The 27224-nt window shown below is 30.5% G+C and overlaps 1 protein-coding gene across 1 annotated transcript; it reads right to left on the minus strand.

Annotated features, from left to right (window-relative positions):
- Positions 1-27224, minus strand: LOC118187493 (uncharacterized). The gene is made up of 9 exons (XM_085812284.1): positions 27201-27224; positions 17794-17831; positions 13387-13468; positions 12461-12637; positions 11674-11736; positions 11342-11407; positions 10775-10843; positions 10571-10639; positions 1-2455 (listed from the first exon to the last, which is right to left on the minus strand). Exons 1-9 carry the CDS (start codon positions 27222-27224, stop codon positions 2318-2320), a joined length of 726 nt encoding a protein of 241 aa, XP_085668410.1. The 3' UTR covers positions 1-2317.

The following is a 27224-nucleotide window of genomic DNA, read 5'->3' on the forward strand; positions in this document are numbered from 1 at the left end:
TTTAGCTGACTATGAGATCTTCTATTGTAGAGGACTTTGTAAGGAGAACTGGCTTGTATTCACATTACACATGGGGGAAAACCACAAAAAAAACCAACCATGCAGCCAGCCTGTTCGGAAATAGAACAGAAGATGGAACTCCCAGCTTTAAGTAACTCTAACCATTCAGCTGTTGGTGGGCCTAATTATTATTCGAAGAGACAAGCAGCAATTTTTCAGTGACAACTACTCTACTTTTTTACAGACAGAACTGAACAGCAAAAACTTCTTAAACTCTTGATTAGATTCTAATTTACTTTCTTCCTTTTAAAAGCAGGAGATGCAAAACTTTGCCGCTGCTGCCTTTTATTTTGAAGAAGCTTCTTGAGACCAATTCCACGGGCAGTCAAATAATATTTTATTATCTTTGTTTTGATATTGCAACAGGAGGGAATATTTACCTCGCCTGCTTTCTTAGAAATCATATTAACAAATTCCACATCCATAGTTACATTTCCATGTATTATTTCGTCTCGAAAATTTTGAATTATTTTTTCACACAGAAGGCCCAATTTAAAAATTTCTGGAGAAGGACATTTAAGCCCACCTAAATTTGCAAAATTAATTATGTACTGCTTATTTTCATCAATGGAAGGAGTATTTTGCTCACAAACTAAGAGAAACTGTGAGCATGAATTACAAGCATTTTTCAAAACAGAATTTATTGCAGCTCCTGCAATATAACAGACGTTATTTTCCTCACTAAGGGTGAGATTCTGTAGAGATGCATCAGAAACTTCTGGTATGGTAACAGGCTCTAAAGCTTTTTTCTCCTTCAGAAATTCAAATTCACCTTTCGCATAGTTTAATAAATAAATATCTGAATCAGCAGCATAACTGGAGTTCTTAATGTCAGATATAAACTGAGATAAACAGATAAGCTTTAATGCTTTCAGAGCTTGCAAAGCACTTGGCCTCAAACCAGCTTTTCTGCGTATCTGAGAAAATAAATTTTCTAGAGCATCTTGTGTCAATCTGCTCGTCAAAATAAACTGAAAATCATTCAGAAAACATGCCTCTGCTAACTGTATGGCTGATAAAGTAGAGAGAATCAAACCAGTATGTAATGGTTTCCACCCTTTACCAATTTCTATAAGCTGTATAACATTAATAAATTCAAAAAGTAACTCAATTTTTTTGCTTTTATTTGTCACAGAAATTGAGTTCTTTCTACATCTAGAGGATAGCATTTGAAACCACTGACATATAAATCTTATCCACCATGCTGTTGTAAGAGCATTAGGGCTTATCTCTTTTAAAGCTACTGCCTTCTCCAATCCCACAACTGTTTTAATTTAAAAAAACTCACAGCAGAAGCAACATTCATTTTATCAAAATGTGAGGGGAAGAGGTCTTCTTTACTGAGATGATGCATAGTTCTCAAACCACAATTTTGGTTTGTTTCAGTAAACCAGATATCTTTTAATAAATCCTGCAGATACATGCAAAGTAACGAAATTTTCTTTACTGCAAACATAACTGGGCAGTTTTATACTATGATTAAGAGTTGCAGACCAGAGATTTTTTAAAAGATGTGGCACATCTGCAAATACATAAATAATTTTGCCCTTAATTTCAATAGTGAAATTATTTCTTTGGTTTCGAGAAACAGATATTCCCAAAGAATTCCACAGGCTTCTATTTACTGCTGCCATATCGCTAACAATACCAACAACATTAAATCCAACAGAAATGACAGCTTCGATAACATTGACAACAATTTGTTTCAGCTGGCATCCTGTTACCTGTCCAGTTATCTCATGGGCAACCACTTGCTTCCATTTCAGCTTCAGACCTCTTAGTAAAATAACTAAATAGTGATTTTCTGCATCCTTTTGATTTCCTAATGTACATTTACCAATAAATTTACATTTTGAAATATCAAAATCAGGATTGCCAGAAATCTCCATTTCATCCAATGATAAAATACAGTCTTTATCACTAGCATTCATTTTTTCTCCTTTAATTTTCAAAAATTCAATCATGTCACTGATGACTCCAAAATTCATTTCAAGACCTTGAAGTCTTTTATTTAAAGTGCTGTACGATGGCACAGGAAAACCTATTCTGTGCAAGTAATTATAACCATGCTTGCCCAAGGCAAATCTAACTTTGAGGCCTTTTATTATTCCCTCGTTAGACCATTTTGCAATGCTTCTACGAGGAATTTTCAACATTGCTATTTGTTCATCTGAATGAAATATTTTCACTCCTTTCAGCAATTCCTCATGCTGTACTTGAAGGTCATGAAGTTGAATTTCAGTGCTATGCCATTTTTTTAAAACATTAATTTCATTTTTTTTTTTTTTTTTTTTTTTTTTGTTGCTGTAAGTTCTTTCAGTAATATTTTGTTCTGGCATTGCAGAAGCGAGATCAATTCAGTCTGCTGTTTTATAAAATTCTTTAAAAGAACATCCTGGAATAAAGAAAAAATCTATATGAATAATCATCAAAGAAGGGGGGAACACAACAAACAAAAAAGATCTGAAAGGTTTCAGATTTTAAATTACACCCAAAGGGGCTTTTTTTAACATTTTGTGTTTTACCTTTATTTATTAAATATCAAGTTTTTCGCACTTAAACTATAAAATTCAGTTCAACAGCAATATTGCAAGATAATTTTAAAATGAGCATATCTTCAGAATTCCCGATTCATTGTCTCACGCGCTGGAGATAAAAGTGTCTTTTCTGTACAACACTGCCATTGCTCGCTTTGAAATACTCAAGTTTGTTAATCAAAAATTCGTTAAAGTTTTACAACATATAAAATCTATATTAAAACAAATTCCGAATTTCAAATTCGGGCTTCCAGATGTCCATATTCACAGTAGAATTAAGTCATTCAAAATTTGATGGCTCTAGGTACCGTTGTTTTATCAGAATGCGAAAACATACATGCATTTATGCAGATTCTTCACTATATAATTTCTATAAATATAGTACAGGGTGATAATATTTGGTGGCAACAATTTGAAAAGTGATGCAACCGTTTATAGTGTTTCAATACAAAACGAAAACAATAGTCCTTCAGGGACAAAGCCCCTTTGGATTAAATGCCAAACTTAAACAGATAATAAATCCGCAAAATAAAAATGAAACTTCCAGGTCTCTTTCCCTATACTGTGGTGGGTTTTTAAATTTGACTCTATTGTTTTCAGCCTTTTCTAGATTATTTTTGTTTTATTTTCTAATATTTAAAATTTATTTCACTTAAAAATAGATTTTTAAAATTTATTTCCAGCTTTTCAAGGGATCGATTATCTCCTGTAACAGCTTTAATATCGTTATTAATCTCTCGTGCATTTTAAATAGATAAATAATAAATAATGTACAGATTACTGGCAATATTGAAATGCAGGCTCAAGAGCTGCATGCATTTTCTCGCACGAAGCATGTAATTATTTTTTTTTAAAATAAGTTTATAGAATGTTTTCTCTTCTTGTTTGTATGTCGCCATTTTTTTTTAGTGTTAAATAAAAGTTATTGCTGTGTTCCATCATTGGAGTTGCTTCATTTCGCCAAAGAAGTATCACAGTCTTAATTATTTAATTATTTTGGAGGCACCGACCGAGATCGAATAATCGTGCATATTTTTATTTCATTAGTTCATCACTGAACATAATATTAGTGATACCAGATTATTACTTCCTGTTAATATTGAATTGCTTTATTTTATTAGTTCATCACTGAACGCAATATTAGCGATACCAGGTTATTACTTCCTGTTGATATTGAATTGCCTTATTTTATTAGTTCATCACTGAACGTAATATTAGTGATACCAGATTATTACTTCCTGTTGATATTAAATTGCCTTATTTTATTAGTTCATCACTGAACGTAACTTCCTGTTGATATTGAATTGTCTTATTTTATTAGTTCATCACTGAACATAATATTAGTGATACCAGGTTATTACTTCCTGTTAATATTGAATTGCCTTATTTTATTAGTTCATCACTGAACGTAATTAGTGATATCAGGTTATTACTTCCTGTTAACACTGAACTGCCTTATTTTATTAGTTTATCACTTGAACGTAAACTTAGTGATACCATTTTAATGCCGTTTCTACTAGAGCTCAAAGGAAAAGAAAAATAGCTGAAGAACAGATCTTGGAACCGATGAAGGAAGAAAATAAAGCATCCAGAGATGTATTTGAAGAAAAAGTTAAATCACCAGAATTAAACGTGGAAGATGTTCACGAAAATTTGAAAAACGATAAAGAAATTAATATTGAGAATCATTTTGCAATGCAGCATTATCATCATCTTTCGGCTTTTGATTTAATATCAAAGCCGATACTAATACACGAAGAAAACAATTGTCGAAAGCAAATGACAAATGAATATTATCCGAAAGGCACAGATGAACTGAGGAAAGGCTTTGCTGTGAATTATAGCCAAGGAACTGGTCCACTATGGAAGAGATCTAGGCGCCGTCAAGAAAAAAAAGGAAGACTAATTTGAACACTGTCCATTTTCTTATTTAAATGTGGTGTAAAAATATTTGTTTAAAACTTAAAATTTTCGGTCTGAAAATTTGGAAATTTATAAGAGAAATTACCTTTTCTCTTTAAGCATTTGAGCAAGCCGAGCTTATTAAACTGTCAAATTTTACAGAACTTTTCCCTTCGGAAAAAGTCTCTCCGTTGGGGGAGAGGTTGTAACAGCTTTAATATCGTTATTAATCTCTCGTGCATTTGAAATAGATAAATAATAAATAATGTACAGATTACTGGCAATATTGAAATGCAGGCTCGAGAGCTGCATGCATTTTCTCGCACGAAGCATGTAATTATTATTATTTTTTTTTAAAAAAGTTTATAGAATATGTTTTCTCTTCTTGTTTGTATGTCGCCATTTTTTTTTAGTGTTAAATAAAAGTTATTGCTGTGTTCCATCATTGGAGTTGTTTCATTTCGCCAAAGAAGTATCACAGTCTTAATTATTTTGGAGGCACCGACCGAGATCGAATAATCGTGCATATTTTTATTTCATTAGTTCATCACTGAACATAATATTAGGGATACCAGATTATTACTTCCTGTTAATATTGAATTGCTTTATTTTATTAGTTCATCACTGAATGCAATATTAGCGATACCAGGTTATTACTTCCTGTTGATATTGAATTGCCTTATTTTATTAGTTCCTCACTGAACGTAACTTCCTGTTGATATTGAATTGTCTTATTTTATTAGTTCATCACTGAACATAATATTAGTGATACCAGGTTATTACTTCCTGTTAATATTGAATTGCCTTATTTTATTAGTTCATCACTGAACGTAATTAGTGATATCAGGTTATTACTTCCTGTTAACACTGAACTGCCTTATTTTATTAGTTTATCACTTGAATGTAAACTTAGTGATACCATTTTAATGCCGTTTCTACTAGAGCTCAAAGGAAAAGAAAAATAGCTGAAGAGCAGATCTTGGAACCGATGAAGGAAGAAAATAAAGCATCCAGAGATGTATTTGAAGAAAAAGTTAAATCACCAGAATTAAACGTGGAAGATGTTCACGAAAATGTGAAAAACGATAAATTAATATTGAGAATCATTTTGCAATGCAGCGTTATCATCATCTTTCGGCTTTTGATTTAATATCAAAGCCGATACTAATACACGAAGAAAACAATTGTCGAAAGCAAATGACAAATGAATATTATCCGAAAGGCACAGATGAACTGAGGAAAGGCTTTGCTGTGAATTATAGCCAAGGAACTGGTCCACTATGGAAGAGATCTAGGCGCCGTCAAGAAAAAAAAGGAAGACTAATTTGAACACTGTCCATTTTCTTATTTAAATGTGGTGTAAAAATATTTGTTTAAAACTTAAAATTTTCGGTCTGAAAATTTGGAAATTTATAAGAGAAATTACCTTTTCTCTTTAAGCATTTGAGCAAGCCGAGCTTATTAAACTGTCAAATTTTACAGAACTTTTCCCTTCGGAAAAAGTCTCTCCGTTGGGGGAGAGGTTGTAACAGCTTTAATATCGTTATTAATCTCTCGTGCATTTGAAATAGATAAATAATAAATAATGTACAGATTACTGGCAATATTGAAATGCAGGCTCGAGAGCTGCATGCATTTTCTCGCACGAAGCATGTAATTATTATTATTTTTTTTTAAAAAAGTTTATAGAATATGTTTTCTCTTCTTGTTTGTATGTCGCCATTTTTTTTTAGTGTTAAATAAAAGTTATTGCTGTGTTCCATCATTGGAGTTGTTTCATTTCGCCAAAGAAGTATCACAGTCTTAATTATTTTGGAGGCACCGACCGAGATCGAATAATCGTGCATATTTTTATTTCATTAGTTCATCACTGAACATAATATTAGGGATACCAGATTATTACTTCCTGTTAATATTGAATTGCTTTATTTTATTAGTTCATCACTGAATGCAATATTAGCGATACCAGGTTATTACTTCCTGTTGATATTGAATTGCCTTATTTTATTAGTTCCTCACTGAACGTAACTTCCTGTTGATATTGAATTGTCTTATTTTATTAGTTCATCACTGAACATAATATTAGTGATACCAGGTTATTACTTCCTGTTAATATTGAATTGCCTTATTTTATTAGTTCATCACTGAACGTAATTAGTGATATCAGGTTATTACTTCCTGTTAACACTGAACTGCCTTATTTTATTAGTTTATCACTTGAATGTAAACTTAGTGATACCATTTTAATGCCGTTTCTACTAGAGCTCAAAGGAAAAGAAAAATAGCTGAAGAGCAGATCTTGGAACCGATGAAGGAAGAAAATAAAGCATCCAGAGATGTATTTGAAGAAAAAGTTAAATCACCAGAATTAAACGTGGAAGATGTTCACGAAAATGTGAAAAACGATAAAGAAATTAATATTGAGAATCATTTTGCAATGCAGCGTTATCATCATCTTTCGGCTTTTGATTTAATATCAAAGCCGATACTAATACACGAAGAAAACAATTGTCGAAAGCAAATGACAAATGAATATTATCCGAAAGGCACAGATGAACTGAGGAAAGGCTTTGCTGTGAATTATAGCCAAGGAACTGGTCCACTATGGAAGAGATCTAGGCGCCGTCAAGAAAAAAAAGGAAGACTAATTTGAACACTGTCCATTTTCTTATTTAAATGTGGTGTAAAAATATTTGTTTAAAACTTAAAATTTTCGGTCTGAAAATTTGGAAATTTATAAGAGAAATTACCTTTTCTCTTTAAGCATTTGAGCAAGCCGAGCTTATTAAACTGTCAAATTTTACAGAACTTTTCCCTTCGGAAAAAGTCTCTCCGTTGGGGGAGAGGTTGTAACAGCTTTAATATCGTTATTAATCTCTCGTGCATTTGAAATAGATAAATAATAAATAATGTACAGATTACTGGCAATATTGAAATGCAGGCTCGAGAGCTGCATGCATTTTCTCGCACGAAGCATGTAATTATTATTATTTTTTTTTAAAAAAGTTTATAGAATATGTTTTCTCTTCTTGTTTGTATGTCGCCATTTTTTTTTAGTGTTAAATAAAAGTTATTGCTGTGTTCCATCATTGGAGTTGTTTCATTTCGCCAAAGAAGTATCACAGTCTTAATTATTTTGGAGGCACCGACCGAGATCGAATAATCGTGCATATTTTTATTTCATTAGTTCATCACTGAACATAATATTAGGGATACCAGATTATTACTTCCTGTTAATATTGAATTGCTTTATTTTATTAGTTCATCACTGAATGCAATATTAGCGATACCAGGTTATTACTTCCTGTTGATATTGAATTGCCTTATTTTATTAGTTCCTCACTGAACGTAACTTCCTGTTGATATTGAATTGTCTTATTTTATTAGTTCATCACTGAACATAATATTAGTGATACCAGGTTATTACTTCCTGTTAATATTGAATTGCCTTATTTTATTAGTTCATCACTGAACGTAATTAGTGATATCAGGTTATTACTTCCTGTTAACACTGAACTGCCTTATTTTATTAGTTTATCACTTGAATGTAAACTTAGTGATACCATTTTAATGCCGTTTCTACTAGAGCTCAAAGGAAAAGAAAAATAGCTGAAGAGCAGATCTTGGAACCGATGAAGGAAGAAAATAAAGCATCCAGAGATGTATTTGAAGAAAAAGTTAAATCACCAGAATTAAACGTGGAAGATGTTCACGAAAATGTGAAAAACGATAAATTAATATTGAGAATCATTTTGCAATGCAGCGTTATCATCATCTTTCGGCTTTTGATTTAATATCAAAGCCGATACTAATACACGAAGAAAACAATTGTCGAAAGCAAATGACAAATGAATATTATCCGAAAGGCACAGATGAACTGAGGAAAGGCTTTGCTGTGAATTATAGCCAAGGAACTGGTCCACTATGGAAGAGATCTAGGCGCCGTCAAGAAAAAAAAGGAAGACTAATTTGAACACTGTCCATTTTCTTATTTAAATGTGGTGTAAAAATATTTGTTTAAAACTTAAAATTTTCGGTCTGAAAATTTGGAAATTTATAAGAGAAATTACCTTTTCTCTTTAAGCATTTGAGCAAGCCGAGCTTATTAAACTGTCAAATTTTACAGAACTTTTCCCTTCGGAAAAAGTCTCTCCGTTGGGGGAGAGGTTGTAACAGCTTTAATATCGTTATTAATCTCTCGTGCATTTGAAATAGATAAATAATAAATAATGTACAGATTACTGGCAATATTGAAATGCAGGCTCGAGAGCTGCATGCATTTTCTCGCACGAAGCATGTAATTATTATTATTTTTTTTTAAAAAAGTTTATAGAATATGTTTTCTCTTCTTGTTTGTATGTCGCCATTTTTTTTTAGTGTTAAATAAAAGTTATTGCTGTGTTCCATCATTGGAGTTGTTTCATTTCGCCAAAGAAGTATCACAGTCTTAATTATTTTGGAGGCACCGACCGAGATCGAATAATCGTGCATATTTTTATTTCATTAGTTCATCACTGAACATAATATTAGGGATACCAGATTATTACTTCCTGTTAATATTGAATTGCTTTATTTTATTAGTTCATCACTGAATGCAATATTAGCGATACCAGGTTATTACTTCCTGTTGATATTGAATTGCCTTATTTTATTAGTTCCTCACTGAACGTAACTTCCTGTTGATATTGAATTGTCTTATTTTATTAGTTCATCACTGAACATAATATTAGTGATACCAGGTTATTACTTCCTGTTAATATTGAATTGCCTTATTTTATTAGTTCATCACTGAACGTAATTAGTGATATCAGGTTATTACTTCCTGTTAACACTGAACTGCCTTATTTTATTAGTTTATCACTTGAATGTAAACTTAGTGATACCATTTTAATGCCGTTTCTACTAGAGCTCAAAGGAAAAGAAAAATAGCTGAAGAGCAGATCTTGGAACCGATGAAGGAAGAAAATAAAGCATCCAGAGATGTATTTGAAGAAAAAGTTAAATCACCAGAATTAAACGTGGAAGATGTTCACGAAAATGTGAAAAACGATAAAGAAATTAATATTGAGAATCATTTTGCAATGCAGCGTTATCATCATCTTTCGGCTTTTGATTTAATATCAAAGCCGATACTAATACACGAAGAAAACAATTGTCGAAAGCAAATGACAAATGAATATTATCCGAAAGGCACAGATGAACTGAGGAAAGGCTTTGCTGTGAATTATAGCCAAGGAACTGGTCCACTATGGAAGAGATCTAGGCGCCGTCAAGAAAAAAAAGGAAGACTAATTTGAACACTGTCCATTTTCTTATTTAAATGTGGTGTAAAAATATTTGTTTAAAACTTAAAATTTTCGGTCTGAAAATTTGGAAATTTATAAGAGAAATTACCTTTTCTCTTTAAGCATTTGAGCAAGCCGAGCTTATTAAACTGTCAAATTTTACAGAACTTTTCCCTTCGGAAAAAGTCTCTCCGTTGGGGGAGAGGTTGTAACAGCTTTAATATCGTTATTAATCTCTCGTGCATTTGAAATAGATAAATAATAAATAATGTACAGATTACTGGCAATATTGAAATGCAGGCTCGAGAGCTGCATGCATTTTCTCGCACGAAGCATGTAATTATTATTATTTTTTTTTTAAAAAGTTTATAGAATATGTTTTCTCTTCTTGTTTGTATGTCGCCTTTTTTTTTTTTTTTTTTTTTTTTTTTTTTTTTTTTTTTTTTTTTTAAGTGTTAAATAAAAGTTATTGCTGTGTTCCATCATTGGAGTTGCTTCATTTCGCCAAAGAAGTATTACACTCCATAATCATGAGCAATTTAATAACACAAATTATCAACTTATATCACAGCCTTCACAAATGCTGATGAAATTAATTAAAATTAATTACAATTTGGTTGCAAGATGAGACTAAAGGTTGTTTTTACAAACAAAACTGAAATTTACATAGAGAATTTGCAACTATTGATGAAATTAATTACATTCCTTTTACCAAAAAATTACTTTATAGAACATTTTAAATGTATATAAGAAAGCAATTTAATTATACATTAGTTATCAACTTACATCAGAGCTTTCACAAATAGATGGTATTTCATTGCAAAATGAGGCTAAAGGCTGTTCTTGCAAACAAACCTGAAATGTACACAAAGAATTTGTAAATGCTGATGAAATTAATTACATTCCTTTTACCCCCCCCCCAAAAAAAAAAGTTTATAGAAACGTTTTGTATAAGCAAGCAATTTAATAATACACTAATTATCTACTTACATGAGATCCTTCACAAATAGATGGCATTTTATCACAAGATGAAGTTGAAGCTTGTTCTTGCAAACAAACCTGAAATATATATATAAGAAATTTAGAAATACAGATAATATAAACTACATTCATTTTAAGAAATAATTATTTTACATAACATTTTATAATTCATAAATAGATAATAAATTGTTAACATTCAAAATTCAAAAATAATTCCATAGCACAACAGCCAGATATAGTACAGCTGTTTAGGAACCATAAGACAAACAATTTCATATTTCAGAAATCGTATAAAAATTCATCAATATATGTAAAACATATGACATTTAATAGCTGCTCAAATGATCACATAGCATAGATTCTTTACTAGCAGCTGTTATTTAATCAGAAGGTAATGCTAAATGTTGTTGCAAACACACCTGAGATGTACTGTAATGTACACATTTGCAACCACTGGTGAAATGAAACAAAGTGCATGATTATGAAGATGGAAACATTTAAAGAAACATAGTACAGTTTACGAATAGATGTTAAAAAACTATTAAAATTTTTTAGAAGTGCAAAATGGCAATTTACATCAAATACTTCGGCAGCAAAATTTATTTCTCCAAAATATGAAGCTGAAGGTTGTTGCAAATGAATCTAAAAGAAATTATAATACATGAAATATGTGGAAGTGAAAGAAATTATAAACTCTGATCGGATAAAAATAAATACAAATAATCATTACCATTTTAAAAGTAACTTATAAAAAGCATAAATACATTGGACTGTTCATAGCATTCATACTTCTTAAACATAAGTAAATATTACGTTAACATATTTTTAAATTTTAGAAACAGCGTTAATACTTTTTAGAAAAAGTTTATAATACTAAATATTTAATAACTGTTCAAATGAAGACTTACAACAGATGGTTCAGCAACAGAAATCGCTTCAGTTAATAAAGGTAAACTGTGCAGCAAGCCACCCTGAAGATGCAAAAATTATGAAACACATATAAGTAAGGATACCTGAAAATGCTGATAAATAAAATATACTTAACGTAATTTTAATAATAAATAATATAAATAATCCTAATAAGTTTTGTAAATCTTTAAACAAAAAATAACAACATTCAGACAAGACATATACGACATTAAAATATACATTTAAATCAATGTATTATAACTATATTATTGTATTACTCAAGATTAAAGTTATTAATTTCAATATTATTTCTTTTACTTATACATATTTCTCTCTATTTATCTGGAATACATATTTCTCTCTATTTATCTGGAATTTAAAATTAAGCAAAAAAGCAACTTTAGTTTAATACAAATTTTGATTTAAACTCTTTTGACTTTGAAGGCAATCAGATACAGGTTTCTTTCTTTTAGGAGCAAACTTGAAGAAACCAGACCCATGTATGACTGTCCTTGAAAAACTACAAAAACTTTATCCAAAAACTACATCAAATTGAGGTTTTATGCCTAATTTTCAATATATGATTATAATAAAAAAGTACATACTTAATTATATATATAACAACAGCAAAATTTTAATTTTTTAATCTAATCTTAGGGACTGTAATTACAGCTTTATCACATAATGCCTTAATTTCAGTATTTTGATTCTTTTATAAAGCAACTTAGTCCATTTTTAATAAAAACATATTTTTTTATGAAAACTATAAAAATAAAAAACACATACATTACAAAAATTGGATGTAACTGAACGGTGCTTTGGTAAACCAATGCCTTTTAGACGCTGTGGGGTCAACAGTTGTGGGGGATTAGGCACATTGAAAAGAGTTGGCACAGCATTGGGCTTGAGTTTTTTACGCCCATCTTGCCTAGAGCATTCAAATTGATTTTCTTCAAAATGTACCTGCATATTTAACACAAGCATGCATGAAATTTAACATTAAAATCAAAAGCACTAGTATTTAATTACAGTTACATATATTATATTAATTTAAGAATATAATTTTCTGATAAATTTAATTTTTTTTATGAAAATAAAACAAAATTTTTAAAAAGTAATCATGTTTGTAAAACTACTTAAAACATATTTCCTGCTCACACACTAAAAATAAATTTAAAGGACCTATAGTTAAAAATACATTAAGATTTACTACTACAATAAAGGATAATAATGGGATCAAAACGATTCATCGAATATTTAAATTAATATTTAGCTTCTTAAAAATGTCTAAAAATACAGAATATATTTACCTTACTATAAAGAAAAAACAAAATAATTTATTATTTGGATCATACCATCCAGTTTTTAACATTGGCGACAATACATCAGAATCAAAACATAGAATGCTATTTTAAATAACCAATCGTACAGTAAAATTAAAGAAAAGAAAAAGGCACATCACATTTCTAACTGAGCACAAAGTTTACATGAAATGTATGATACAAATTTTACAAACGGTATAAACTTTTCACGATAACAAAAGAAACAACGATATTTTACTGCACAAACACATACACATTCCGCAGTTGATTTTGTACTTATAAAATCAGTTGATCGTCAATAAGTGACAGTTAAATGAAAATAGATATTTTAAAGTACCAAGAAGAGTAATTTTTCTAACATTCTATGGAAAAATACGAAGCTGAACTTACCTCACAAAGATACGCTCCTGGGCCCGGGATCCATTGATCTCGACGAGAATTAACTATCCATTTTCTTCGTCTTTCTTCATTTCTAGGGAAACGAAACATCCTAAAGTTATTTTGAGACTGATTCGAACAATTTGGTGCAGCACAACCACCCATATTTCTGAAAATTAGGTCGGAATCGATCCACAAATATGTCAACAAATCAGTGCAAATCCAATAGCGAATACCAACAAGTTAGCTTCAAAATGGATGATGATTCAGCTCCCCTTTATAGTAGCCTTAATATGTGTGAGTCGTCAGCCATGTTTTTGCGACCCTTAGGGTTGCAATTTCGGTTGGGGGCCAATCTTTGGCTCTTTAGCCGTATTAGTTAAAACTTTAATTATTTAACATTTTAGAGGACCTTTTAGAGAATCTTAAGTTCCGATTTTTCGCACTCATATAGAGATGTGTGACTTCTCTCTCGTAGTTTTTTAAAATGACGAATTTCTCATATGATTCATGATACGTTTTTAAAACATTTTCACATATACTTCAAATTCATATATAAGTTACAAAAACTTTTTTGTCAACTTACTTCTGAATTTTCAGTTTATACTTTTACATACATGCATACAATACATGCATAATGTTAGACAACTCAAAATGTACTTTTTGACAAGAGATTTCCCGCAGCTGTATTCTTAATTTCCATGAGGTTATAATGGGTTTGAAATCACGTTTTCATATTTATGTAACTACTTTTCTTTTATAATTCAAGGTAGTTTCATGTATTATATAAAAATTATAAGCCTTTCATTACAGTACTTGTATGATAATTCTTAATATCTTAACTATACCATTTCAGTACTGATGGAGTTAAGCATATTACTTTTATTTACATTACATGTTAAATTATTTAGAGAACATTAAAGCTGTGGCTACAAATTTGTATGAAGAAAACTTCAGTAATTTTTAAGTTTCTAAAGCTTTTCTGAATCAAAAGTTACTTTTCTAAAATCGTAAGCAAATTTTATATGATAAATGGATAAATACATGCTGATGCTTTAATATATCTAGCAAGTTCGCATTTTAAACTTCTGAAAAATTTAATAGCTTGTCTGCATAATAATTCTTGTTTTTCATTTTTAATCTACTTCTTGTTTATCATTTTTAATATGCAGTTTGAAGTTTGCTCACATGGAATCGAATGTCTATTATTGCAACAATTTGGTTAAAAATGTTATTTTGTGTGCATATCCAGAAAAAGGTAGCTAAAAGCTTTATGATTTTAAATACTGATTTGAGATATACACCTTTAAATTTTGATGTTTTAGCAGAATGCTATAAAAACTATTTCAATGCTCTAATGGCTGTGGGAATCTATATTTAAAAAATATATTTTTATATAAATTTAGCAATGTAAAAATTCCATATCAAAAATACTATTTTTGTTCTTTATTTAGCTAAAAAGAAAATTTTAAAAATTAATAAATACACACATAAATAAATAAAAAATAAAAAGAATACCTTTCCACACAAAATTTACAGACACTATTTACCGATACATTTGCTATTGAGAAAATACTTTATACAGTACATAGAAAAACTGGTAAATTTATGAATTAAACAAGGGAAAAAACATACATAAAATTTAAAATTTTAATTTTATATTTGCTTTATACGAGTAGAGAATTTTATATTTGCTTTATACAAATAGTGAATATTTGTTAAATTCAAATTTCATTCCTTAAAGCAATGGCATAAGAAAATTATTAAAATTAATTTAATTTTACTATTTTCTCGTGAAACAATGTTGTTAATATATTATTATACATATCTGAATATTTAATGATAATTCAGTACTCTTCTGTTATCGGGATGGAAATCAAAAATGTATGTATACACACATACATATGCATGGTTCATATATACATACATTCAATATACATCCATATAGAAATTTCTGAATCCGGTCCCGATAACAGAAGAGTACCAATAACTCTATAATTAGTTAATATCCTTATTAATTAATTTGCATAAGTAAAAACAAAAGTATTATTTAGCTTTAAATCTACATCTTTTGCTAACAAACATATGCAAAATACTTGTACTTATAGTGAAAATGAAACAAAAATTGTTATTTTTCACTCTTTTTTTCTAACACAGTGCAAATCATTCCATTATAATCAAATTTTATTAAAACACAGTAACTGGATTTTTTCCATTAAAGTCAACACCAAAACAAAGTAAACAAACAAAGTTTATAGAATATACATAAAGTCAACAGCTCTGTATAGAATGATATAATGCTAGACCTACTTTACCTGAAATTTTACTTATATGAATTTATGGGGAAATGCCAGAATAAATGCAAAAAAACCAGCTTTGTATAGAATGATATAATGCTAGACCTACTTTACCTGAAATTTTATTTATATGAATTTATGGGGAAATGCCAGAATAAATGCAAAAAAAAACATCTGAATAAATCTTAGCCGACACTGTTATGATAGTATTTTTGTTTTCAATAAAATGTTTTTAAGGTATACCATTTTAGTTCAGTTTTACCCCCTATTAAAGGAGCTACCCTAAGAGACATATTTTATTTACATATATCTCATTAATATGTTAAAAATATAGCTTAAGTGAGTTTTATATGCATACTGTAAGGAAGGGCAAAGCCTTAATTCAAAACCTGTTTTAAAGCAGTAAGTAAATAAATAAAATACATTGCTTTTATTAGCATCTCAAAAAATAGTGTTTTGGCTTCTAAAAACAAATCCTAAGCATCATATCATGATAGATAATAATCTTACGTAAGAAGAAATATCTGATTAGGAATACATTCTTTATATTTATTTGATAAGATCAAAACATATATGCAACATCACATTATGAAAAATCCTGCAAATCATTACAACACTGTAAGACATTGATTAGTAAGGTAAACATCAGTTGATCATTCTTTCACAGTAGCAATAAATTTTTCATTCAAATTCTTAAAAATATGCCAAAACAAATTTACGATTGGTGCTTAAGATTTAAGGTCACACAAAAGTAAATTTGATTTAGCAGAGCTTGATATCTTCCATAACATAAAAGTAACTGCTACATGATGGAAGTTTTTGTGAACAAAATACAAACATTTTATAAATACTTAACTTTAATGACTAACTTCAAATTAATCCAATAATGATGGAAACAATAATGTAATTGAGTACTTCAAATTTACTTTGTATGATATTTCTATGTAAAATCTGAAATTTATAATAGGTGAAGGACTTTACATTATTTAAACAATGAAGCCCCACTTCTGAAAGCGAGGACTTAGACAAGACATATAGGACATTAAAACATACATTACCATATTATTATATTACTCAAAATTATTACTTTCAATAATACTGTTCTTTTGCTTACTTAATGCATATTCCTATATATATGTAAAATTTAAAATTAAGCAAAAAAGTTATTTTAGTTTAATCCTGATTTTGAACAAACCTCTGTGGACTTTGAAGACAATCAAATACAATGCCTGAATTTCAATATTTTGATTTATTTATAAAACAAATTAGTCCATTTTTAATATGAAATATTTTTTATGAAAACTATAAAACTTAAAAAAAAAACATACATTTTAAAAACTGGATATCATTGAATGGTAGTTTGGTAAACCCAATGCCTTTTATATGCTGTGGGGTCAACAGTTGTGTTGGATTAGGGCACATTAAACAAGGCTTTAGTTTTTTAAACCCATCTTTCCTAGAACATTCAAACTGGTTTTCTTCAAAATGCACCTTCAAATTTAACAAAAGCATGTATGAAGTTTAACATTAAAATCAAAAACACTAGTATTTAATTACAGTTGCATGTACTAAATGAATTTAATCACACTATTAAGAATGAAATTTTGTGAAAAATTTTAACTTTTATATGAAAATAGGACAAAATTAAGAATAAATAATTAAGTTTATGAAGCTTCCTGAAGGACACAGAATATATTTACCTTACTATACAGAATAACCTAAACAATTTATAATTTATGTTATACTTACCAATTTTTAAGACTGGCGCCAACTGATATATTTGGCGACAATACATCAGAATCAAAATACAGCATAGACCTTTAATACACTATTCGTACAGTAAAATTTAAATAAAAAAACGCCTTTTACAATCCCACCCGAGACAAAGTTTACATGAAATGTAGAATACAATTTTACAAACAGTATAAACTATTAGCAACAGTAAAAAACAATATTGGCGATATTTTGCTGCACAAATGCACACATATTCCACAATTGATTTTATATTTGTAAAATCATTTCAGCGTCAATAAGTGACAGCTAAATAAAAGTACACATTTTGAAAAAAAATAATAAGGGAATTTTTCTCATATGCTATGAAAAAATACGAAGCTGCACTTACTTCACAAAAACACGCTCCTGCGACCGAAATCCATTGATCTCGACCAGAAAGAATTACTTCTTCTTCGTCTTTTTTCATTTTTTGCGAAACAAAACATCCTAAAGTTATTTCTAGAATGATTTGACAATTTGGTGCAGCACATCTATCCATATTTCTCAAAATCAGGTCGAAACAATCAACAAAGCAATGCTGAACTAATAGCGAGTAGCATTAAAGTCAGAATAATAGAAATACTAAAATACCTGTTTATGGCATTTACTTATGAAATTAGCTGCGTAGCTGCGGGAATGATTGACATCCTTCACTACATTCACCAATTTTATCTGGCTGAGCAGTTTTAATACAATTATAAACAAAGCTTTCGTCTTATCCGTACGCTACAAGCTGGTTGATCAGTCGTGACGTCACGCTGTCGATCCTTCCTCGGCTTCAATTTTGTGACGTCATGCTTACTCCATCTATTCTAACCTCCTTGTCTATGCGAATACGAATGATGCGGTTGCTGTTCGAATACGAATGATACGGTTGCATCACAATGCGCTCATATTTTTCATAGATAATTTTGAATTTTTTTGGGCATCGGGCAAACTCTTGTTTACATTATGTGTTTTAGTTGAAATACTATTTAGTTGTTGATATTTAAGAAAATGAGCAATTTTGATAGCGTGAAGCGTTATTTTGTATTTGCTTTTTACTATTGCTATTTATGTTTGTAATTTGAAAATTTAGATGATTCATCTTTTTTTTTTTTTTTTTTTCCCTTGAGCGTGCCATAGTCAGATTTTATTGATTTGAAATATTTATATACTGCACTTAGGTATTGTTTATATAAGAATATGTAGGTTAATATAGGTTCTTTACTTCCTTGTATCAAATAAAATGGTAGTAATTATTGTAATCGAGAAACTTTTGGGTATGATATTTTAACGGAAATATCCGTTTTCGACGATTACGGAATCCATGTGAATTATTTTTTGGGCTGACGCCTGTACGTACGAACACAATGAAAGACTCTCTCTCTCTCTCTTTTTTTTTTTTTTTCAAAAAAACTTATTGTTAAATGTAATCCCATTTACTCTAAGCTGATACTTATGACTAATGATTATGACTTTAAGTTGATACTTGAAAGGGATTTTTTTCGTGATGTGTGAGTACGTATATATGCATTTTGCATAACTCAAAAACGGTTAGTTATAGAACGTTGAAATTTTGTATATGGGTCCGTGATAACATCTAGATGTGCATCTCCCTTTTTATTGCAATCGGTAATACTACCAAGATGAATAAATAAATAAATAAATAAAAATAAATAAAATAACTATTACAATAATAAAATAATTAGCAACTAGAATATTAAATGATTATTATTATAATTCAATAAAAATTTAAAGACAAATGAAAATTTAATTAATGAATAACTAAGTAATGAAATAAAATACCAAACATCGTCTTGTTTGGGGGCTGTGGCTAAAATTGCAATTTAAGAACTAAGCCGAACATAAGTTAAATTTAGGCTTTTGATGAGCAAATAATATACTGTTTACCAGAGTACAGATAGAAATTTGGTTATGTAGCCCATTCTTCTAAAACGACGTTTCGTAGCTGCCTTCCATCACCAATTCCTTTTTTTTTTTTTTTTTTCCGGTTTCGGTTTATTCGGTTACAGCAAAGCACACTACGGCTATTGCCTACGGGGAGGGAGGCCTTCGTGTAGGATTTTTTATAGGGAACTGACTCATATGCAAGTTACACACGGGAATAACAATGAAAACGCCCGTGCAGCTAGCCGTTAGCCGGGAACTGAACCCAGACCGAGCTATTAGTGCTCAGCGACTTTACCGCTCGAGCTCTGGTGGGCTCTTTTTTTCTTTTCATTCGCTGTTTGAAAAACGGGTGTTCACGATAAAGTAAGCACCTGTTTACTTGAATTAAAATGGGTTAGACGATGTGACTCTTCCTACTTTAATCTCACTTAGCTTTTGATTTCTAATATTGATTCAATGTTTTCTGTAGACAAAGTATTCTGATTAGAATAATAGATTTCAAACATGTTCAAAAGGTGTGTATCTGAATATAATTAGGTTTTTATAACATAGGGCCCATTTTATTAGTTTCACATAGTTCTAAAGCAATTGAACCACAGCATCGTTGTTTTGAAAGAAAGTAAAAATGTGAGAAATGTATAATGAACATTAATATACAAGCTTTATAGCTTTATTAAAAGTAGTCAGCCTTTTAAAACGTGACCGTCTATGCTTTTAGAGGATTTTTGGAGCTCTGTGCATTTGCTCTGGCATCTTAAAAAGTGATGTTCAATATCAACGTATGTTTATGTTCTCAAAAATACAGGTTTCTTTCAGAAAGCGACCTCTTAGATGTCGTCAATAAATGATTCAGTATAAATATTTTCTAATAGACCATAGAATAAATTTATTTTAACGTCAATTTAAAAATGGCTGCTTGTACTAAGAGTTAAGAGCAATAAGACTCTAATTTTTCTTTCGCAATTAGCTATCATACCAGCTGAATTGTTTTCTGCATAACCTTTGTGTATAATTGAAATATTTAGCTATGCATTCAACAAATATACAACAAATGTAAGACAAATCATTAAAAAATTAAAATTTGGAACATTAATGATAATTTTTTTGTTATACATAAAATATTATTAATGAATGATGAATTTATATCATATTATATATAAATCAAAATTTAAACTCCTATTCATTTATAATAAATTGAAGAAAAGCTATAAAGTGAATTAATTTTTAAAAACAAAACGAAAATTTAAAAAAAAATTTGTCATATACCTAGAATCTAAAAATGACGAATACTGAATTTTACGACTCAGGTGTGTATGGGTGCATTTAATTATGGCAAGGCACACTATAGCTATCTGCCTAAGCGGGGATGCCTTCGTGGAGGACTTTCTAAGGGAAACTGGCTCGTATACACGTTACACATGGGGAAAACCACGAAAACACCCATGTAGTCGGACCGTTCGCGGGATTCGAACCTCGGACCGAACTAACAGTGTTCAGCGACTTTACCGCTCGGCCGCTGGTGGGCCGTTTTACGACTCATATAATAATAAATGCATGTTCGTATTGTAACAGAAATTTTGTTAGAAGTCTAGCATATGTATAGTTATTTGTGATGTTTTAAAACTGTCGTAACATGATGCATATTTATCATTATCGTGAGCCAAAACAGTATGCTTTACATCCTTACAAATATACGTGATAGATTTTGATATTTATTTCTGCATATACTTACGTTTCCCAAAGACACGAAAGCAAGTCAAGCAGATTTTTGTTGTATTAAGCAGACTTAAGTTCTCTGTTAGCTAGTGTAACATAATTTCGGATGTTAGTGTAACATAATTTCGGACTCTATGAGCCTTCCAGAATTATTAGCAAAATAGTGGAAACGTCTTTACAAAGTGTTTATATAAGCAAACAACAGATGTACACTGAGCAGTGATCAACTGATATATTTTTTAAATGATTTGGTTTAGTTGATTATGACAAAACACACTGGGGCTATGTGCCTAAAAAGAAAAATGCCTTCGTAGAGCACTTTCTTAGGAAAGCTGGCTCGTATGGTACGTGGTAAGCTGGCTTGTAAGCTGGTACGGGAAAAAAAAACCACGAAACGCTTATGAAGCCAACCCGTTTGCCTGAGATCGAACTCAATACGAATCCCAAATAGATGAGAACCAATGAAAATAAATGAGATCGAACCAATACTTTCAGTATTTGTATTTGGGAAAGTTTTATGGTCATTATGAAAAAGTGAAAATTTGATATGGATTCCGCATGACTTCCTTCTACGACTATTTAAATTATGCTTTTTTTTTCTGCACTTCATTTAAACTTATTTCCTCGAATTATTCTAACTCAATTAAGCGATACCCAAAAGGCAAGTTACAAATGGCATCAAACATTGCAAATTTTGAAACTAAATTTCCTGGTCAATCTTTGTCCTACGGGACTCAAACTTCTTGTATTTTTCTTTTTCATAACGAGTATAAAGGTTTTCCAAATATAAATATAGAAACCAGAAGACGACATTAAAAGTTAAATTTCATAATTTGCCCAAAACTAATTCCTTTTTAAATTAGACATTGACAAAATATGAATATTTTGGTCATTTAAAATACTTCTGTATTTTTGTTGCACCGTATTTAAACTTGCTTCCTCGAGTTATTGACATTAAATTACATTAATTCCATTATCTATCGGAAAATAATTATAGCAAATCATCTATTTACGACATCTCTAAGAGGTCACCTTTTAAGAGATCTCTATTTTTGGGGACATAAACAAACATTGGTAGTGAACATCATCTTTTTAAGACCACCACATGTAAAATCCTCTAAAAGCATGAATGGTTGCATTTAATAAGGACCCATTACTTTTAATAAGGAATGTAACATTAATCTTAATTATACATGTTTTTGATGTGTGTGCCAAAATAGTGATAACGTACTTCTGTTGCTTTAGAAATGTGTGAAATTAAAAAAATGGATACTATACAACAAAAATGTTGTTATATTCAGATACACACCTTTTGAACACGTCTGTATCTGTATCTGTATCAATCTTGCTTTTTAAACAAGAAGAAAGAAGATGAGGACTTTGGCGAACGCCGTTTCCTCCAATCCGTGAGGGTTAATATTGAAATTAACAACAAACGTTTTTACCAATTTTTATTAAACATATACAAACATCCATGCCTTCTCCGGGATTCGAACCCGGACCCTTCGGCACGGTAGTCAGCAACGCTAACCACTATACCGGTTGGGCGGCAGGAACACGTCTGAAATTCATTATTCTGCTCAACATAATTTGTCTGCATAAAATATTAAATAATATTAAAAAATCAAAAGCTAAGTCGAAGTAGAAACAGTCATCTCTTCTAAAACATTTTAATTGAAGTAAACAGACGTTCGCCTTATCGTAAAGTAAACACCTATTTTTCAAACAGCGAATGAAACGGGAAAGAGGGAATTGGTGGGGGAAGGCAGCGAGCGAAATAACACTTTTTCGAGCTGGGGATTAAATGAGAAAGGACGAAACGATACTAAGCCAATAAGACAAGATCTGGTATTTTACTTTATTATTTAATTAGTCATCATAAATTTAAAAATTATTTTAATTTTTATTTGTTTTTACATTTTTATTAAATTGTACTTATAAGTATTTTATATTTCAGTTGCTAATTATTATGCTACTTTAATTATTCATTATTTTAATCACTATTTTTTGTTATTTTAATTATTAAGTTTTTTAATAATTTTTTTGTTATTTTAATTACTAATTAATGTTATTATTGTAATATTTATTTCCTTTCTTTCTTTATTTTTTATTTTATTTTTTTCTGTTTTCCTGACGGCCTTCCGTAGGCCCTTCTGACTTTAGAAACTAAGCCCTGACAGCAATAGAAAATTTAATAATGAACCATATCCAGTGCACCAAAAAATAATAGCCAAAATAAAGTGAATTATTTCTACCCAAAAAAAGGCGACGGAAAACTAGAATAGCTCACGTGATTCAATGCAATGCGACGTTTCAAAGCCCTTTTTGGGGCCGTAGACCGATAAAATAGGCTCAGTATACGGATACCGATCGATTTTACCGAAAGTAACGAGTAACGATACGATAGTAACGAGTACTGGTTCACCGAGTAACGAATACATACGGGTACACAATTTCTCGTTACTTCTACAGCACTAATATTTCGGAAACTGTCAGTGCTATTGCCAGATTTTAATGGTGCAAGAAAAGAAATTCGTCTGGAAGGAATAAAAAGGAACTAATGTAAGCCTTTGACTTCCAAATAATTTTAACATTCCTAATGATTAGAACCTCCTTAAAACTCCTAATCATTTTAAAAACTCCTAAATGCAAATTTGTGAACATGTTCCCTAGATACGTGCAAAGATGCATTCGCCCTTTTAAATGCCGTACAATCTGAATTTTCGTATGTTCTGTGGTATCACAGAATTTATTCACAGTTTTTATTTATTTTTTTCAAGAGACTTATAGATAAAAACAAGGCTTATCTTGTTTCCCATAATTTTGCAAAAATGCAGCGTATTTTTACTTCCTCCCTAGGAAACGCAACCCTCGACTGAATTTGGCGATTTATCAGGTCTTGGCAAGGAGGTTTGGCGAAATTGTGACACCGAGCGCATGCGCAAAAGGAAATAACGCTGTTTGTTTATGTTTGAAATTTGTGATGCCTGCCATTATGTCAAACAATGTGGAAAATGAATTTAATAAAATTTTATTTGATGGATATTGGTATGAAGTAGTGTCACCCAAGTTCGGAGGAAAATAGGATTTCGACTTTGAGATCAGATGTGATCTTAATAGTGAAGTTAGATGGTAGAATTGGGAAATACATTTTGAAGCTTTTCCCACTGGCATTGGATTATCTTCCAAAACAAAACAATGCAAATCGGAAACAGCAAAGTTTACTTTTAAGAAAGATTATGTGTGTCAACATGCAAGACTAAATAAGAAAGAGGCTATTTTCAGAAATAAAGAATGTTTAGCTGCTTAGCATGTCAGAAATAAAAAAAAAAAAATAATAATAAGTATACAAGATGTGATGAGAATGTAAAAAAGAATCTGTGCACTTTGATCAAAGTTTCATTTCGGCATACACATCGATGTGATGTTGCTGAAGCGTGGAATTGCTTACGCCCAAGGTGAAAGATTAGGTGAAAGAAGTGTTCATCAACCACTTTTGTGCCGATAAAATAACAATTAATAATATAATATTTTTATTCTGCTTTACATCCACAGAATTCACAGAATGACATCCACAGTGTTGGAGACGGCTGCTGCAGACAGACGATTACGTAACGGATCGGCGAAGGTCGACAGACAGAGCTCCGCATCTGATTGGACTATTTTTTATTATTCTTATATTTTCCTTTAACTGCGAACTAAGCGGGGAAATTCCCTTTTCACTCAGTTATATGTATGCAGTTCTTAGAGTAATGTAACGTTTTTCAGCTTGTGTGAGATATCCATATTAAATCTTTATATTAATAATCCCTGCTGTGATTATTTAATTTGTAAACTGCACGTTGTAGCCCTGAGAGTTGCAACATAGTAAATTTGGCGTCCGCTACTTTATATTTTTGATGAAATATGGATATAAAAGTTTTGAAAGCAAAACGAAAGTCGCTGAGAACAGCATTTACAGTATGCTGCAACGATATAGCTCAGAAGATCGAAAACAAAAGTTTAGGAAGTGACGAAGTCAGTACGTTGTTTCGGCAGATTCAAGACAAATTCACACGTTTGGACACAACTCAAGAAGTTTCGAATTTGTTGCTAAGTGATGATGCCTTTCAAGATGAATATTCTGAAGATTTTTTGCAAGCAGAAGAATACGTGACAGGTTCTGCTTGATCTGTTCGCTGTTAGAAAATGCAAAGAAGGCAAATTCGGCTACGGAAGGAACAACAACCGAGCAAAAAAGGAAATTCAAGCTTCCCAATCTTGAACTGAGGAAATTTAGTGAAGAACCGAAAGACTTTCTTGTTTTTTGGTACCAGTTTGAAAAAATTCACAACGACCTCTCCATTGTGGAACATGACAAATTTCAATATCTTTTGCAATGTGTGGTATCAGATTCTAAAGCGTCAAGGCTCGTAACCAGTTTTCCGCCAACTAAAGAAAACTATTCAAAGGTCATCACACAAGGAACTTAAAGAACGCTTCGGGAGAGATGAACTTTTGGTTCAGATTTATGTACGGGATCTACTTTCCATAGTAATGAAAAATGCTGTTGTCAGGATTAAAGTAGATTTAGCTGAACTTTACGATTTACTTGAGAGCAAGCTTATGGCTCTTGAAAGCCTCGGTAGAACTAAAGAAAAATTTGCAGAATTTTTAGAGCCACTTGTAGAGTCCTGTTTACCAGAGATAAGGCTCCTCTAAACCAGGTTGAATCACCAACTTTTCACTCTTGGCGAGGGAGTGAACGCGCTGCCAATTTTGGCGCGTTTATCGCACACGCTGGCTGAATGTTTAAAGATTTATTTTATAGACGCGCGGCATTCAGCGCATATAAACTTTTCGGATAATTTATTAATTCTCTAATAGTATATAGACGTTTTCACTTAAATAAAAATTCCGCGTATATTTTGTAAACATATTCAAAATAACTTATTCTTTAGATGTTTCAGTTTCGTTAGCAGACTAAAATAAATAAGATATGAATAAAAACTTTCAATAGTGTCAAATGGGGAAATAGTTAAAGCGTAGAGTGTGCAAATAAATTTATCTTAATGACATTTTAACAAAAATTTCCATAAAAACACTGTAAATTCATACTAAAAAAATAACTTAAGAATATGTTGTCATTTAAGTCTGAGGTATATGGAAATAATTGTGCAAGATTCTGAAGAAACACTTTCTTTTAAATGTGTGAAATATTTCATAACATATATGGAAGAAGAAAGTACAGCATTCTGTGTTTTGGATGCTTTTCATCAAATGTAATATAAATACGAACTAGAAACCGTAATAAAAAGTCCTTCCTCTTCAATCAGATCACCTTTGTGTTGCATTGTATTTGTAATACTTCTAAAAATCCAGTTTTTACCTAAATTAAAAAAACAGTTATTCCATAAAAGATAATAACTTTGAACGTATATAGAATGAATTTTGTAATTTGAGTTATGTTACAAAATAATTCATAGTTTATATATTTTATACTAATAATTTAGATAAAACCTGTCCAATTTAAGAATGTGTGTTAACCACATTCTTAAATTGTAAAAGGACGACTTAACCACATATTCATTTCAAAGCATAAAAGAAAGCTTATTTTTTATTTTACACAGCAACAGCATTTTCATGCAGTCAAGTTTTTTTAACTGCTAGTTATTATACATAATACTTAATTTTAAACCCATTCTTATTAGAAAGCATAACTAAGAAACTTCTTTTAAAAGCACCACAGTGATTGCAAAGAATGTCGTTAAATTTAAGTATTGAAGATATATTGAACACCATTATAACAAGAAAGTACTGTACAAAATATGTAAATTTAGCATAACTTCTTTTTTAGTATTTGCATAGTTTCCTCCAAATGAACTTTAATGGGAAGTTATCTTGCGAAAATTTAAAAGTATTAAAATGGCCTCTATTTAAGATGTAACTGCATTTATAATTATTTTGTAATTGCGAATAGATTATATTACTGCAATTAGATTATGCACTTACAACATAATTGCATAAAGTAATGAAATTAAGAGTTCACAGATACAATGTAATATAATTACAATGCAATTACCTAAATTGTAATTATAATCACTTATTTAATACCACAATATTGTTACAATCACAATGTAATTTAAATTGGGTACTATATTTGCATACCCTCCACTCAAAAGGTGTGTACAT

The sequence above is a fragment of the Stegodyphus dumicola genome, chromosome 1 (genome assembly GCF_044657685.1).
Source record: "Stegodyphus dumicola isolate Sdum_Otavi_A_Nest chromosome 1, ASM4465768v1".
NCBI classification, from domain to species: Eukaryota; Metazoa; Arthropoda; class Arachnida; order Araneae; family Eresidae; genus Stegodyphus; species Stegodyphus dumicola.